This window comes from Mustela putorius, unplaced genomic scaffold (genome assembly GCF_011764305.1).
Source record: "Mustela putorius furo isolate JIRA1106 unplaced genomic scaffold, ASM1176430v1.1 tig00000580_pilon_pilon_pilon, whole genome shotgun sequence".
Lineage (NCBI taxonomy): Eukaryota > Metazoa > Chordata > Mammalia > Carnivora > Mustelidae > Mustela > Mustela putorius.
The window spans coordinates 14,001,198-14,018,873 of record NW_025421423.1 but is presented as its reverse complement, the minus strand read 5'-3'; the positions used below and the strand labels follow the sequence as shown (position 1 = coordinate 14,018,873).

General features: G+C 40.0%; 1 protein-coding gene and 1 long non-coding RNA gene across 5 annotated transcripts in view; one reads left to right on the top strand and one right to left on the bottom strand.

Moving 5' to 3' along the window:
* Window positions 1–1,266: 1,266 nt before the first annotated feature.
* Window positions 1,267–17,676, bottom strand: LOC101693906. 2 transcript variants are annotated; one of them, XR_001178668.2, is made up of 4 exons: window positions 17,591–17,676; window positions 7,844–7,997; window positions 5,102–5,289; window positions 1,267–4,594 (listed from the first exon to the last, which is right to left on the bottom strand). It is a non-coding gene; the product is annotated as an uncharacterized LOC101693906 (long non-coding RNA). The 2 variants fall into 2 exon arrangements; XR_199107.3 differs by having other exon boundaries at window positions 1,267–3,351.
* The window catches only part of SVEP1 (sushi, von Willebrand factor type A, EGF and pentraxin domain containing 1), a 178,145-nt gene continuing 177,287 nt past the window's right edge, over window positions 16,819–17,676 (top strand). For all 3 annotated transcript variants that reach the window (XM_045081687.1, XM_045081688.1, XM_045081686.1), the window contains exon 1: window positions 16,819–17,436. In XM_045081687.1, the coding sequence (XP_044937622.1) occupies window positions 16,906–17,436 (531 nt within the window). In that variant the 5' untranslated portion in view covers window positions 16,819–16,905. The remainder of the gene's footprint in view (window positions 17,437–17,676) is intronic.

The following is a 17,676-nucleotide window of genomic DNA, read 5'->3' as shown; positions in this document are numbered from 1 at the left end:
ATCTGGCTGGAGTTTTATTAGAGATCTACTCTTTGGTTTAATTGGTTTTCTTTGATTTTCCTGTTTTCTACTCCATATATATCTCTTCAGATATTTAGAGAATACACTCCGTTAGTAATGTATGTACTATTTCCTTCCTTCTGCTTATTCTGGTTTAATTTGTTCTTCTTCACTAGTTTCTTAATGTGAGGTTAGATAACCAACTTGAAATTTTCTTTTCTTTTTTTTAATATAAGCATTTAATTTTGCAAATTTCTCTGTGAGTACTGATTTACCCATATTCCATAAATTAGGATAGGTTGCATTTTCATTTCCTTTCAGTTAAAAATATTTTCTAATTTTTCTTGAGATTTTTCTCTTGGCTCATTGGTTGTTTAATTTCTAAATGTCTTGGAATTTTCCAGATGTCTTTCTGTTATTGATTTCTTTTTTAATTCCATTTATAATGAGCACATACTTTGTATGACTTCAATGCTTATAAATTGATTAAGACTTTTTAATGGCCTAGAATATGATCTATTGTGGTGACTATTCTATGAATATTTTAAAATAATGCATATTCTGCTATTGTTGGATGAAGTGTTCTATAAATGGCAATTAGTGTTAAGTCTCCTATGTCTTTGCTGATTTTTCCATTTGGTTCTTCTACTGATTACTGACTGTAGCTATCTCCAACTGTATTTGTTAATTTGTCCACTTCCTCTTTTAGATCTCTCAGCTTTTGCTTCATGAAGTTTGATGCCTATTGTTAGCAGCACACATACTTAGGATTATTATGTCTTGGAGAATTGATCCTTTTATTAGTATTTAATAATTAACTTAATGTCCTTTGTTATACTGATAATATATCCTTGTTCTAAAGTCTGCTCTGTCTGATGTTAATATGGCTACTATAGTATTCTTTTGATTGGTATTTTCATAATATATCTTTTATGTTCCTTTTACTTTTATCAATCTGTGTTTATATATAAAGTAGATTTCCTGTCGTCAACATATAGCTGAGTCTGCTTTAAAATCTAATCTGCCAGTCTCTGTTTTTAATTGGAACACATAGAAATGTAGAAGCCTTATATCCACATAGGTCCCTTTATGTTATAGTTGTTTTTTTTTTAAAGATTTTATTTATTTATCAGAGAGAGAGAGGGAGAGAGAGTGAGGACAGGCAGACAGAATGGCAGGCAGAGGCAGAGGGAGAAGCGGGCTCCCTGCTGAGCAAGGAGCCCGATGTGGGACTCGATCCCAGGATGCTGGGATCATGACCTGAGCCTAAGGCAGCTGCTTAACCAACTGAGCCATCCAGGCGTCCTATATGTTATAGTTTTAATATACATTCACATACTCACACTGAAAGCCTCTCCAGACAATTAATTTTATACTTTTTGCATTTGACGATTATATTTAAAGGACTCAAAAGGAAGAAAATAATCTATTATATTTACTTTTATATTTATCATTTCTGTCACTCTTTACTTCTATAGTTCCAAGTTTCCCTCTGGTATTTTTCTTCAACTTTAAGAGCTTCCTTTAATATTTCTTTTAGAGCTGGTCTGCTAGTTCCTAGTTCTTCTAGTTTCTTGTCAGCTGAAAAGCAGTCAATTTCTTCTTTTTTTTCTGAGACTCCAGTGACATGAATATTAGAACTTTGATATTGTCCCACAGGTAATTGTACCTGTGTTCTTTTTTTTTTCCCCCAAATCTTTTTGAGTGTCCTTCAAACTGGATCATATTTACCTATTTTCAAGTTCACTAAGTATTTCCTCTGTCATCCCCTTTAGCCACTAATCTTTTAAAATTTTAGATAATGTATTTTTTTTTAGTTTTTAAATCTCTACCTGGTTCATTTTTACAGTTTCTTTGCTCAAGAATTCTACTTGTCATGCATTTTAAGAATATTCACCTTTCTATGGAAGAAATGCCTCTATGTAGGTAGAATGTTATCTCTGCATGCAACAGTAAAACAGAAAAAAAAAAGATAAAAGGGAAAAACAATTTGAACACAAAGTGTCTGTGAGAGAAATACCTCTATGTCGGTGAAGTGTTATCTCTACATGCAACAGGAAAAGAAAGAGAGAAAAGGAAAAAAAGAAAAAAAAAACCAGTTTGAACAGAAATGTTGTTTAGAAGAAATGCCTCTATGTAGGTGAAATGTTATCTCTGCATGCAATAGTAAAAATAAAGAAAAAAGAAAAGAAAAATAGGAAAAAAAAAGTTTGAAGAATATTCACTTTTACCTTAGGGAGCGTGTGTATAATAATACCTCTTTTAACATCTTTGTCTGATACCAACATCTAGGCCATCTTGGGGTTTGAATTTGTTAACTGTCTTTCCTTCAAAAGTGATCAGATCTTTCTTTTTCTCTGAAGTAATTTTGGGGTATATCCTGGATATTTGGGGTATTATATTGTGAAATTCTGGAGATGCCAATCATTGTTATGTTATGTTATGCTATGCTGTGTTATGTTATGTTATGTTAGCACACAATCAATCCAGTTAGGTTTAGACCACACGTTCTCTCTCTCTTTCTGTGGGTGGTGATTCTGATGTAAGCTTAGTTTTTAAACACTTTCCTGTGTTGCGTGGGTCTGCTCCATACACGCCCTGTGGAGAGGTTAGTTAGGGCTATGGATAGTGGTTTATATTGTTGCTCAGTTCTCAAAGCTGTTCTTCTTTGTGTCTGTTCATGCACTTCGAGCTCATGAATGACAACTTATATGTGTTCATACATAGAATTAGGGAATCTTCCTCTAGCTCTCTACTCCCTGGAATTTCCCCTATACTCTCTATCTCTTACAATAAAAAGCCAGAATTTCTTTGAGAGTTTTATCCCCCCACTCTGTATAGAGACTGTGCACCAGGGCTGCCCTCAAAATGAAGTAGCAAGAGAAAGGGGAGAAAAAAAAATGTTGATTCCCTCCATACACTTTGGACCACAGGAGCTCTTTTCTTTGTTCTTAGAGCCAAAGACATGAGCTTTCTCTATAAATTTTAGGTACCCAAATTGCTGCTGCTATGTCTAATTACCCTAAGATTTGGTGGCTTTCCCTGACAAGTGTTTAGTATCTGACATTTCCATAGTTCAGAATTTCAGGTGTTGCTAAGTTGGGTTTTCTGGCTCAGAGCATCTCACAAGGTAGCAGTCATGATGCTGCCCAGGGCTGCAGTTATCTCAAGTCTTGACAGTGGAAGAGTCAGCTTCGGAACATACAGCTGTTGACAGGCTTCAGAAATTCCACTTTGAAGCTTACTACGTGACAGTAGACAGGCTGCTGGTTCTTGTTGGCTGTTGGCCAGAGACATGAGTTCCTTGCCATGTGGACTTCTCTATAGGGCATCTCATGACACAGCAGCTGGCTTTTTTCAGAACAAGAGAAGGAGAGGTGAAAGAGAGTGAAAAAATGGAAAATAGAGTCTTCTGAAACCTAATCTTGACAGTGACATCCCAACACTTTGTCATATTTTATTTGTTGGAAGTAAGTTCATTATGTCCAACCCACATTCAAAGGGAAAGAATTACAAAATGCCATGGGATATCAGGAGGCAGAGGTCATTAGGGGCCATGGGGGGCCATTTCAGAAGTTGACTCCACACTTTCTTCAACTAAATGCCTAGTGTGCATGATTTTAAAGAGCATATTGTATCTTCAGACCTTTTCCATATACCATGGAAGAATATAAAATACTGGCGCATGTTTGGTTTTCTTTCTTTCCTGGCAAACTTAGATTCCATCTGGGTTCAATAGACATTAAGGATGTTGAAAAATGCAAGACAGATCTAGAAAGAGCCAAGGATATGGAAAATAAATGTGGGTATGCTTGGTGCATCATTTTAATGCTAGAATCGTTTCCTAGTCTGAATATTGTTAGGCAAATGAAGTATAAGAAACATCTGGCTAGAAGAAAACAAGGCACAGATTAACAGGATGAACAGAAGTTAGTGGAGTATGTTATTTCATTTTAAACTCTTCAAGTTTGCAAACACTGTAAGTCTGAGATCAAATCACATTCCATAAGGGATAAATTAAGCTACTGAAATTGGTCCTTTATCAAGTAGTGAAATAAGAGAGAAGTTCCCATTTTTCTTCAGACTTTACATCAGCTTAAGACCCACTGAGTACATTAAAGCTCTTTGAAGGCTTAGAATTCTTAGTTATGAGGCTGGCAAGTTGAAGAATAGGTACGAGATCCTTCAAAGTGATAGATTTGCTTCTAATACTGAGTGACCGAGTATATTTTCTGAAGAGGTCCACGATAATAATTTTCATTCCACGTAATTTTCTGCAGTGTTGAACTCACTGCTTCCCAGTCAAGAGGTAGAGTCTCTTTCTCCACTCCCTTAAGATTAGATAGACTTTCTGTCTGCTTGACCATTAGATTATGGCTGAAGTGATGGCATGCCATCTCCAGTCATCACTCTTAACAGGCTCAGTGGTTCTGCTTCTTGCCTGCTGAAGCTGCGAGCCACCATGTCAAAAGTCGGGGCTTTTCTTTTGGAAAGAGAACTACATGGAAATGCACTGAGTTTCACACTTGTGAGTGGGGAAGCCATCTTGGATGTCCTGGTCGGTTGACGCTCTAGGTAACTCCAGCCACAGCCTCTGTGTAATTGGAATCCCATGAGAGCTGAATGAGACCCAGTCAACTGATCCCAATTAACCAACAGAATCTTAAAAGTTAATAGTAATTGTTTTAAGCCATTAAGTTTTAGAGTGGTTATACTCCATAGATCATCAGAAACCGCTATGTATACAAAGCCAGAATTTGAAAAAAAACATTTTTATATTAGATATAGAGACCTCGGGAGGTTTACAATATTGAATTTACTTAACCATAGGTTACCACTGATACATATTTTATAATATCTATATTCTTGGTTCTCAAATTTGAAGGTTTCCCAGGTATAATCTGAAAATTGCCCCTCTGCCTGGAGGGCATCGAGAGATAAAAGAAAGAGGCAGACCACTCCAGATTGATAGGTGGCAGGTTTAATAAAGTGAGGGAATTTATATAGGAGACTTGTCAGCTAAAATATCAGTAGACCTCCATACCCACCTACAGAACCTTAAGTTTATTTAGAGGATTTAACTAGGTTTAGTCATACATACCATCCAGATGGTCTCAACAACACATTGTTCTCTCAAGGCTGCCTCCTTGAATATGCTTCCTGCTGTGGGAATGGTGGCCAGAAGATACATTCCAAGGGCAGGGGATGTGGTAGGCAGCCTCCAGTTGTCTGGGTCTGGCTCAAGGTCAACCAACAGTCACATCCTCTGTACGATCTCCTCAGCACTATCTGGATGTGAATACCAAGGTATATTCTGTAGCTTAAAATATAATGAATGAAATAACCACCCGTAGCAATTGTTCTACCTTAAAATAAGCATTATTACATTTTTATGTTTCCTTGCATCATTTTCTACGTGTATTTTCTTCATTCACATTACACAAGTGTGTGTGTTTGCCTCCCCACCTCCCAATTTAGCAGGATGTATTGAGCATTTTTAGAGCCCTGAACTTTTTTGAGAACATATAAGCATATTAATTGTAAATTTTCTTTGTATGCATCAAATATGCTTTATCTAATCATTCTCAAATTATTTTATGTTAAGATTATTGCCAATATTCCCAATATGTCACTTTTGTAATTAGTACTAGAAATTCCAGCCTCGTACATAAATGTGTACTCATTTCTGATTATCTGCTTTGAGAGGATGCTTTGTTAAAGAATATGATCATTATAATTTTTTAAAAAATCGTATTATTGAATCAGGCCTCCAAGGATAACCATGTATAACAGCCCCACTTTCATCAAACTTTAGGGATGGCAGATAGATTCCATCTGGAGTACCAGCATCAATTAATTAGTGGTGGTGACCTGGCACTCCTTTATGAGGAGGACTGGAAGACCACATGTGGTCCCAGCAGCAAAGAACGCTAAGATAAATTAGTGATGTTTAACTTCGATGAGGGATGGAAGAATAGAAACACATGTGCTTTGTGTCTGCTACTCAGCCTTCGCCAGTCTGGTGCTGAATATATATTCAGTAATTCTTGCCAACGTGAAATGCAAAGAAAAAAGTTTCTTGTTTTAATTATGATGCCTAGTTCCACAATTAAAAATGTGGCTGAATGGTTTTTCATATGCTTGGTATCCATCTGAACATATTCCTTGGTGAATTGCTTTTCCATTATCCTTTGTCCATATTTTCAGTTGTCTTGCTAATGTAGACTAACAAGGGTGCTTTATATGTAAGGATAATAAGATTTTTTTCTGCCATTTTCTATCTGCCTTTTTCCTTCTAATTTGTTTAATAATATTTTATGATGAATAAAAGTGTTAATTGCCCATGTGATCAAATAAATCAATGCTTTCTACATGAACATTAGAAATGTTCATCTGTATATTCTTCTGTCTTATTTATGATTTAACTTATATTTATTTCTTAAGTCTGTCAGAAATCTAATATCCTTTTAAGGCATATTGAAGAGAGACAGTCTAAAAGAGGGGATTAAAAAAGACTAAGGAAATATCAAGTAAATTGAAAGTAGTGATATTGATAATAATAATAGTTATTATTATTATAATAAACCTGAGGTGCCATCCAAACATAATGAAGTTCAAAGTAAATGTGGTAAATGAACAAAGGCTAATTTTATATTGTTAAAGTTACCTTGCTAATGAGTATATCTTTATTCACAGAGAATATATAACCATTCTGAACATTCATGCATAAAACTTAATATATCACAAAAATATGAAGCAAAGCTAAAAATGTAAGTATAAATTGTCAAAAAAATGACTGTACCAGAATTTAACACACTTTCAGTCTTGAACAGATGGGATAGAGTAAAGTGAATAAGGATATAGAGCATTTAGATAATGTGTACAGTAAAACTGTTTTATAAGAGAAGAATTTATATCTTACAACTAAAAATGTCTCAAAACCTAATGACATATATTAGGTCATAGAAGATTTCAATAGGAAAAGACTTGTTGTATGCCCTCGATGAAATAAACCTGGAAATTAATTTTAAAATACATTAACAAAATGTACAAACAAATACTTGGAATTAAAATTATAAAAATAAAATATTAAAATAAAATAAATCACCCACTTCAATAATTTCTGGACCAAAGAGGAAAAAAAGTCCAATTATAGGGTGTTTAGAGAATAATCATTCACTACACATAAGATTTAGCTGAAACTAGACTGCGTGGGAAATGATACCCCTAAGAGCTCTATTTAAAAAGCAGAATAAATAAAAATAAAGGATTCAAGTCAAGGAACTACAGAAGAAATTGTTCAGGGTAAAAGCATAAGTTAATGTATCAGAAAACAAAAAGTCCAAGTTTGGGGTCTCTAAAAAGCACAATCAGTAAAAATGTTCATGCAAGTAATCAAGAGAAAAGTAAAATGAGCCATATATAATATTGCAAAGAAACTAAATGACACCATATATGTAGAAGAGAATACAATAATTGGAAACGTATGCTACTTAAATCTCTGTTAATAAATTTTTTAATTTACATTTGAATTAAGGACAATTTCCTAAGAAAATGTTAATGACTAAAACTTTCTTAAGAAAAGATATAAAACTTTAAATGAACACATAACCTTGGGAGAGTAATGGAGGAAAATAAAGTTGTTATTCAAGCTAAAAAGTAATGTTTCCAGTTCTGTGCAAGATGGAATAAGTTTACTCCACCCAGTTTCTTCCCCTGAATACAGCTATACAGTCAATCTGTACAGGAGCATGGGGCCACTATTTGAGGACTCAGAAAAGTTAGTAGTAGCAGGGGACTTGGGGAAGAAGGTCAGAATTCAAAGTGCCAGCAATGAGTTTACCATTTTTTTCCCCTCCAGGATTCTTCAGGTGGAATGCAACAGTCTGAAACCCCGAAGTAGACAGCCACTGGTGCAGAGACAGAGTGTTTTCCCCTCTGCTTTCATGCTTCCCAAACCTCAGGCAATCTCGTGGTGGCTGCAGTGACTTCAGCGGCTGCAGTGCAAACAGAAATTGCAGGGGCCAAACACTGGAGGAGATTCTCTCTCTCAACAGAGCTGAAAATCCAGGAGGATGTGGGGAAATCTTTCTGTCCTCCTGCCATTTGGCCCAAATTCAGATGTAGTCCCAGAAGGGTGCAGGAGAGTAGGATAACTAAATTATCAGTTTTTTGGGCAGAGTACTGAAGAGGGGAGCCCCAGAAATTGGGAATATAAATGGGCAATCATGGGAAGCAAAGGGCTTGGGTCTTCTAGGCTGCTTATGCATGGACTTGATCTTCATGAGTAACTGAATGCTACACAGGTTCCAGACTGACCCCTGGGGAGCTCACACTAGCAGAAGGTCTAATAGCATTGCAAAAACTTTGAAATCTGAACTAACATTGGAACTAGCACACATAAAAGTCTGGTTGGATCTTGTGGCCTGAAACTTCTAAGGTTAACTGCCAGCTAAAATGAAAACATCAACACTTTCTAAGGGATTTAAACAAGATCCAGAATCACATAACATATTTAAAATATTCAGGATATAATTAAAAATTACTCACCATATAGAGCTGTGAAGTGTGTAAACCTGGCAATTCACAGACCTGTATCCCTGGGGCTAATAATACATTATATTTTTATTATAAAATTTAAAAAAATTTACTCACCATATAAAAAAAGAAATCACAACTTGCGTGGAGGATAATGGTAGATATTAGGACTATGTAATTGGAATTACATCACAAGGACTTTAAAGAAGGTATACAGATATCTCAAAACTATAAACACTCTTGAGACAAATGGAAAAATAGATTATTCCAGCAAATAGAAGATATTAAGAAGAATCAAATGAAAATATGAGAACTGAAATATACAAGAACTGAAATTTAAAATTTCCTAAATGGGCCCAATAGTAGACTCAAGGCAATAGAGAAAGGGGGAGGACTATCAATCTATAATTATACATAATTTTATAATTACATATGTGAGTAAATCTATATCTATTGATCTATATATCTATATTTATAGAACTTTATACAATCTGTATTATAAATATAGTATACATCTTCAACAAAATAGCCTTCAGGAAATAGGATGAAATAAACACATTTTCAGATCAAAGATAACGAAGATTTGTGCCAGCAGATCTGCTCTACAAAAATTCAGAGCAGAAGTTCTTCAGGCAGCAGGAAACCCACAATTTCAGTAATGAAGAAGGAGTAAGATGTTCAACATCACTGACCATTTGGTAATGCAAATCAAAGCCATGATGAGATAGCATCACATACGTACTTGAATGGTGATATATATACAATAGAGGTCCTCCGCCCTGCCTCCTCGCCCCGTAATACACACAGTACCAAATGCTGGAAGGGATGCATCGCCACTAGAACTCTCACACATTTCTGTTTCTATCACAAATGAGAAATGGTATGTGTACCACTCTGAAAACATTTGGGCAGTTTCTTATGACATTAAATATGATCTAGTAATCCCATCCTTGAGTATTTAGCCTAAATAAATGAAATCTTAAGTTTACACAAAAACCTGTATACAAACTCAGAAGAATCTCAAAGTTATTATGCTAGGTGAAAAAAAAAAAAAAAAACCAGTCTCCAAAAAATACATGCTGTATGATTCATTTATATGATCCTCAAAAAGATAAAACTATAGTATTATAAAACAGAGAAGTGGGTTGCCTGGGGGTTAAGAGTAAGGAGAGGGCATAACTACAGAGAGAGTTTTTTGGAGTGAGTGGACCTGTTCTATATACTGATTTTGGTTGTAGTTATGTGAATCTGTTACAGGTGTCTGAATCCATGAAACTGTACACAGAAGAAGTCAGTTTTACTGTATGATAATCTTAAAAATAAAATTTATAAAGTAACCATAGTTAAAGCTGCCTCCAAATGACAGTGATAGCGGTATACTTTGTCAGTAGGAAATTAGTTATCCTTACTGATTCTTTTGTATTTCACACACTGGTAGAAAAAAGAAAAGAGATTAGAAAGAACGTGCCTTTTTTTTTTTTTAAGACTTTTGCCATCATTATTATTTGTTATTAGCACAGCAAACTCTAGAATTATGCTGGAAATCACAGAGTTTGGTTCAAGCCTTGACCTTGAGCATAGTATTTAGAAACAAAGATGATAGTATTTTATTTTTTACAGATTGAAGATAATGAAAGATGAACACATTAAGCCACTACTTCTGAGGGGACACAGGGCTGGTGGATCTACAGAGTCCTTCAATGCATGTCCTTCTGGAAGAAATAACATCTCCCATGCACCTTTGAAAAGCTGGTTCACAAATTCAAGGATATAGGCAATGTGTGGGGCACACTCCTTTTTGGATGACTGTTTCTGAAGAAGTAAAGGAGATGGTCACTGTGAGCCTAAGGCCAGCCTGAAGAAAGTCAGCCTACAGAACATTCTAGAAGCTTGGGGTGCTTAGCAGTACCACATGTAAGATTGTCAATGCATGTGCCTTTTGCCAGTTCAAGATGCAAATCCTGCAAAGTTTAGCCAAGGACAACCCCAATTGTTGTTTGGAAACGTGCTCCTGATGCTCGGATCTCCTGCATAAGAACACCTGCTTTTCCCAAGATTGTTTTGAGACCAAGGTACTTTTCATATGAACAGGAAGGCCAACGAACAGTAGATGCCTCATTGGGTCAGGAGACAATCAAGACAACTTCCACTGGACTTCAGCCACCCAAACACAAGGCAAAGGTGATGGTGTGATGTGACCTGTGCAAAACATGAGTCTTGGGACCATTTTCTTTGAAGCTACATGTCTGAAGAGATGAATTTCATCATGTCAAATGACCAGTCAGTGCCTGCACATGACAGACTTGGGGCAGGGTGACTGGAGCGGTTCCAGCAGGCCGGCACACTACCACATGGGACTCGTTGGAGAGTCTCCAGAACTATGTTGGCTGATGGCGTTGTGTGGAGTAGACTACCAGATCAGAACTCCTTTTGAGGCCTTCCTCTGGGGTTTGTCAAGGCTTAGGTTTATCCTTCAGAAATCAGATACTAAATTATCTGAGGGCAAACAAATGAGAGATTGACACAAATGATAACTTCATGGGCCGCCTCACTGCAAGACTGCATTGCTATCAAAGCACAGCACACTGAACCTGCTATGCATCAAAAGGTAATAGCAGTAAACCATTTATATTTTTTGATTCTGTGGACACCTTTATAAGTTCTATTACTTTACCTATAAAAATGGTGTGACTGTGATAATTTATTTCAGAATTTATGGCAGGCTCAAATGAGATGAAACACATAAAATAACGTGCGCTTACATTTTTTTTTTCCAATGTGTATCTCATGTTGTAACCAGATTTGCAACATTTATTTACAGATATGGTGTTTCAATTGTTTGCAATGTCTACTGCTAGGACTTTTCTATCCTAAACTCCATCTTCAGGTAATTCTACTCAAACAAACGTACAAGGTAGTTTATTTTTCCAGCCTCTGTATGTGGGAGACTATCTTTGTTAAACACCCAATAAAAAGATCCTCTTCTAGAATACAGTCACAAGGGGGCATCTTCCTCCAGTCATTACTGCCTGTCCTATGATTAGCTAACACTGTTACAAATTTTTAAAACAAGACACTATTCCCAGGACACATGGAATCTGAAAAAAATTCCTGCTCTACTTCCATTTACTTGACTTAATGCCTGATGTCACAGAAGGATCTTTGCCAGTATAACTCTGCTCTCTTTTTTGGTCCCCCCTCCATGTTTCCCCAAACACACATGTGTCCTATCTTCTTACAGCACCTGCTTCAACGTGCAAAGATGGTTGCACTGAAGGATGGGTGCCCACTAGCACAGGTCTCAGTAGATAGACATGGATGGAAATTCAGTCTTTCGTTGACCAAACAGTGGTACTCTGAGACAGCACACAGGTGGTGAGAAAAATATAATGCCTTCCCCATTCCTGACTGTATCAACACAACCCCCCCCCCCACCATGGGAGTCTTTATTTCATAGAATGACACGAGGGTAATTTTTTTCCCCTCAGTTTAGCTCTAGTTTCCATTTCGATACCTTTTGGTGGCTTCTTTTTCTCAGTTTCTGGGTATCATGAAAGTTAATCATTTTCTGAGTCTGTTATCTATTGTGGGTTAAACCAGGGTTTCTGAACCTTGTTGCAATGGCCATATTGGTCTGGATGATTCTTTGTTGCGGAGGTTCTCTGATGCTTTCTAGGATGTTTAGTTGCATTTCTGGCCTGTACATGAGACACTGGTAATACTGCCCTCTCCCCAAATATTTCCAAGTTTTGCCCATTGTTCCTTGCGAAGTCAACCCCCATTAAGAACCACGGCTTTAGACTAGAGAGTATAAACACTAGAGAGCTCTGCAGAGTAGTGCCAAGATTGGAGCTGCAGTCTTTTTTTTTTTTTTTTTAAGATTTTATTTATTTATTTGACAGGCAGAGATCACAAGTAGGCAGAGAGGCAGGCAGAGAGAGAGAGAGAGAGGGGCGGAAACAGGCCCCCTGCTGAGCAGAGAGCAGAGAGCCCGCTGTGGGCCTTGATCCCAGGCCTGATCCCTTTAACCCACTGAGTCACCCAGGCGCCCTGGAACTGCAGTCTTAATAACGTTCTCTATGTCCCCATCTTACCATGAGGATGATGAACATAATCCTGACTGTTCAGCCTGTTGCAGGTACACAATGACATGTTGACATAGGTACTCACCCAGAGGGCATGTGTTGGAATTATCCAGGAAGCTTTAAATGTGCCTATACCCATGCCAAATACCTCAAAATATCGCTGCTTTGAAAATAAGGCATTTACTGGAACAGTTGATAGATAATGTTATTTAATGTGGTCATAAAGAAGTACATGTATTACTATATGACATATTTAGTTTTTGTTGTTTTTATTTTTCTTTTTGAGAGAGAGAGAGGGCATGTGTGCATGAATAGGGAGGGGTGTGGAGGAGGAACAGAGGGAGAGGGAGAGAGAGAGAGAGAATCATAACCAGGATCCACACCCAGCACAGAGCCCCACACTGGACTGATCTCACGACCCTGAGATCACTACCTGAGCCAGATGCTTAACTGACTGACCTACCCAGGTGCCCCTATGACACATTTATTTTTTAACAATATTTTAATAACTATATTTTGATTTAATCCAGTGTTTTTTAATGCAAAGAAAGACAAAGATTCCAGGATGGGCTGGGATGAAAAAAGTAGAAAAGAGGACTATAACCTAATCCCTATGGGTGATTAATTAGAACTCTTGTTAGAACCAGACACTATTACATAATTTACCACAGTTATATGTAAATAGAGTAGGCATCAGGTATATTTACTGTCCCAAACCAACGATCAGAAAGCGCTTGCAGAAACTGATTTATAACTCTCTCCTGTAGGAATGTCCTAAATTTTAGGGTAGGCTAAACTTTCTAGGCTTTTATCATTCCTTTGCTTTTCTTCCCCCTTCCCCTGTCCTTTGCATTGTGAGCTCAACTGTCTTCTCATTGTCATGTGACTCAATTTGGTAATTATTTGCTCTATTCGTCAAATATTTTTAGCTTTCTGCTTCCTGGGAATATGGTGGGATTGTTTCCTTATTCCCGTTGGATTAGAGATGGCCATAAAACTTTCTTTGGCCAATGAAATGAAGCAAAATTGATGTGTGTCCCTTTTGGGACAACTTTAGGAGCCCATGAGCAATTCATAATGTTCTCCTTTTTTCTGCCACTACACTGAGGTAAAGCAAAGCATGTGGTTGAAAGATAGCCTCTGGCTACAGGTTTCGGTTTATTAGTCGGGATCAAGTTCAGCAGAATGTGATAGAAAAGTCAATATCAAAGTAGGTAGATGAGAAATCTGAGGTGAGTATGGTGGTTCTGCTGTACCAAGTCTGCAGGAAGTCAGGCTCCTTCCAGATTGTTACTCACCCATTGCTAGAATGAGACCATTGTTCTCATGGTCCAAGATGGCTACTAGAGTTCTGCCACTGTAATCATGTTCCAGGTAGAAAGATGGATTAGGGGATGAAAGGAAGAGACAACAAATAAAAAATAGCAGCTATCTTTTAAAGAGATCTTCTAGAAACTGCCATGCAAAGGAATATATATGTCCAGAACCTAGTCACATGGCCACATCCAGTTGCAAGGGTAGCTGGGATATGTAGTCTTTATTTCAATACCATATGCCTAGCTAAAACTCAGGAGCTCTGTTACTTGAAGGAGGTGATACCAGATATGGTGGGTAGGTGACTGGGAGTCTCTGCCACAGTCTCTGAGTATATGAGCTCAGTTAGGACAATTATGATGGCCCATCCCTTCAATCACAGAGTGGGCTTAGGGATGGGCATATAACCTATGCCTGCTCTTGTGGAGTCCTTCTTTAAGGTCATGGTGAGTGTTGCTTTGATAACATTTTAAACTTAAAGGAAAGAGTCTTTCCTTCTCAGATCATAAATCTGAAGACAGAGACCAAATCTAACATGCAAAGAGAAGCATAAGGGAGAGAAAAATGGAAGACCTAGGTAATTCCTGATTTCCTTTCCAAATCCTTTTGAGACCAGCTCCACCCCTGCCCTTTCCCCAGTTTAGTTATGCGAGCCAAGAAATCCCCTTTTGTTTAAATGAGGAGAAGTTGGGTGCCTAATGCTTGCAACCAAAGAGTCCTAGTGGAATTGTCTACCCCCCTGGAGTTTTGCGGAGAACACATGAGCTAGTACACATTGTAGTTGCCATGGTGCCTGGCACATCCGAGTCCTGAAATGTTAGCTCTTGATGATGTGTTTGAAATAAAACAGAGTAGATAAAATTTGGAAGAACTCTCTCTCTCTCTTTCCAGCTCAAATGAAGTCTTGCTTATTCCCCAGGAGGATTTAGACCTTTCTCCTTCCTGCTGCCCCTTCTCCATTCCTGCAGTCATCTTACTGCTTTGTAAAGGTTTCCAAATTACATTCTCTTCTGATATCCTTTGAACTTCTGGAGGACTGGAGCTGAGTCTTAGTCAACTATAAAACCTCAGTATCTAACATTCTGACACATGATAGGTGGTCAATAAATACTGTTAGAAAAATGAGAGTTTGAAGAATGTTCATGATTAAAGGTGGCAATGATAGAATCAGCATTTATAGAAGACACATTATATTCTAAGCCCTGTCCTAAGAACTTTAGGTTTTTGTGATTAAGTCCTCACAGTCACCCTACCAGACTATTATTATTACTCTGTTTCGCAAATAAGCAAACTGATGTCAAGGGCATACAACTAGTGAATGGTAGAGCTGAGGTTTCACCTCAGACAAACGGATTCCAGAACCTTAGCATTTCAACCAATACACTATGATGCTCTCAATGAAGGAATTCCATTAAATATAGATGGAATTAAATCATCTGATACTAGAGATAGAAGGAACTTGAAGATCATTGAATTTCATCATGAAATAGATGCAGAAACTGATGCCAAGGTTTGGAAGTAACTTGGTTTAGATGGTTTTGAAACTGCAGGGGCCTTTCTTCACAAGCCTCCTGACTCCTCCACAAGCTGGAATATTTTAACCGAGGTCCCTGCCTCTAATGCAAAGTATGCTTTTACTTTTAGGATCTTGTTTTGGAAAAGCCACACCTAGGTGGCAACCTGTGTTTCACAGTAGCTATGTGCCAGGTACCACTCAATGTCAAGGAAATAGACCTCTATGGGTCTTGGCTGTTGAAACAGACCACAGACACATGAGAGTATACTGGCAGTAAAGGAACACTACTCATTCTTCAGATTCCAACAGGTTCTTAGAGAAGGTTTCCCTGACCTCTTCAAGGTCAAGTCTGTCTACAGAGATCTCCTTCCTAGCACTTACATTGAGGTCCATAATTATATATACCCTTTGTGGAATATCTGGCTAATGGTCACCTCACTTGTTACCCAGTAAGTTCCCTGGAGACAAGATATCCATGGCCGTTTTTGTCTCTCCTTATATTCCTGGTGTCCTAGCACATAAAAGGTGCTCAAAGGTATTTGTTGAATGAATGAATGAACAAACAAACAAGTGAATAAGTAAATTCATGGACGAAGCAGCAGGACAGATTATGCCCATGGATGCGTAGGGGTAAATGTAGTCCCTACATGGTGTGGTCTGAGGGGGCGAGTCTACACACCTACACACACTACGGACCAGAAATCCCCACCAGCAAAGTCAAATAAACATCTATTTGGTGAGGGCTATGGGGCACCGGCGGGGAGGGAAAAGAGACACAAAAGGTGAGCAAGCAGTTTTCAAAGGATGCTTTCAACCCGCTGGCCAGTCCGTGTGTGTTTTCCTCTACAAAGTGTTTCCAATTACTGTGGCACTCTCGGTATCTGGATCCAACTCCAGTGAATTCCTCTGCAGCTCCTGCCAGACATATGGGATCAATCAGGGCTTCAGCGCTGGTGCGCTTGCTGCGGGAATGTTGACAGCCTGACAGACGCGGGGTTCTGGTGTCATGGAATCTCCGAGTCTTTGGCCTGAGCCCGGGAGGAGAATGAGAGGGGGAGGAGAGAGATAGAGGCAGAGATAGAGGAAGGAGAGAGGCGAGGGGAGCGGGAGAGACAGAGGAGGAAGAGAGCGGGAGAAGGAGGGACGCGGGAGATTTTTCTTGACTGCCCCCTTTCCTTCAAACATTTTATAGGCTTCGGAGAGAGAGGGAGGAGGCGAGAGGGAAGGAAAAAGGCGAGAGCGCGAGGGGTAGAGAGCGCGCGCCGTTCCCCGCGAGCCCCGGAGCCGCGGGCGTCCGCCGGTGTCCCCAGGCTGGGATAAGAGGGCGCCGAGGCTCCCGCCGCCGCCCAGCGCCCGCGCCGCGCACGCCCCTCCGCGAGCCGGGCGGCCGAGCGTCCCTCCGCGCCGGGGCCGACGCCTGCGCTCCGGCCCGGCCGCTCCGTCTCCAGCGCGATGTGGCCGCGCCTGGCCTTTTGTTGCTGGGGTCTGGCTCTCGTTTCGGGCTGGGCGACCTTTCAGCAGATGTCCCCGTCGCGCAACTTCAGCTTCCGCCTCTTCCCCGAGACCGCGCCCGGAGCCCCCGGGCGGCTACCCGCGCCGCCCGCGCCCGCCGAGGACGCGGCGGAGAGCAAAGTGGAGCGGCTGGGCCAGGCGTTCCGGCGGCGCGTGCGGCGGCTGCGGGAGCTCAGCGAGCGCCTGGAGCTCGTCTTCCTGGTGGACGAGTCGTCCAGCGTGGGCCAAGCCAACTTCCTCAGCGAGCTCAAGTTCGTCCGCAAGCTGCTCTCCGACTTCCCCGTGGTGTCCACGGCCACGCGCGTGGCCATCGTGACCTTCTCGTCCAAGAGCAACGTGGTGCCGCGCGTCGATTACATCTCCCACAGCCGCGCGCACCAGCACAAGTGCGCGCTGCTCAGCCGCGAGATCCCGGCCATCACCTACCGCGGCGGCGGCACCTACACCAAGGGCGCCTTCCAGCAAGCCGCGGTAAGGCGCCCGCCCCTCCGGGCTCCGGCCCTCGCCCCCACCCGGCCCTGCCCATCCTTCGCTGCCGGCTCACCTCCAACCCGGGGCTCACCCTCCCACAAGCCGCAGCTTCCCCACGTCAAGTCCCAGTGCACAGAATCAGAGTCCTGCCTACCTTCCTGTTGTTGAGAGGGGGTCCCGGCGGGTCGTGGGTTTTAAACGCTTAGTGAGATGGCAGGCTCCTCAGAGGGGTCTTTTTTG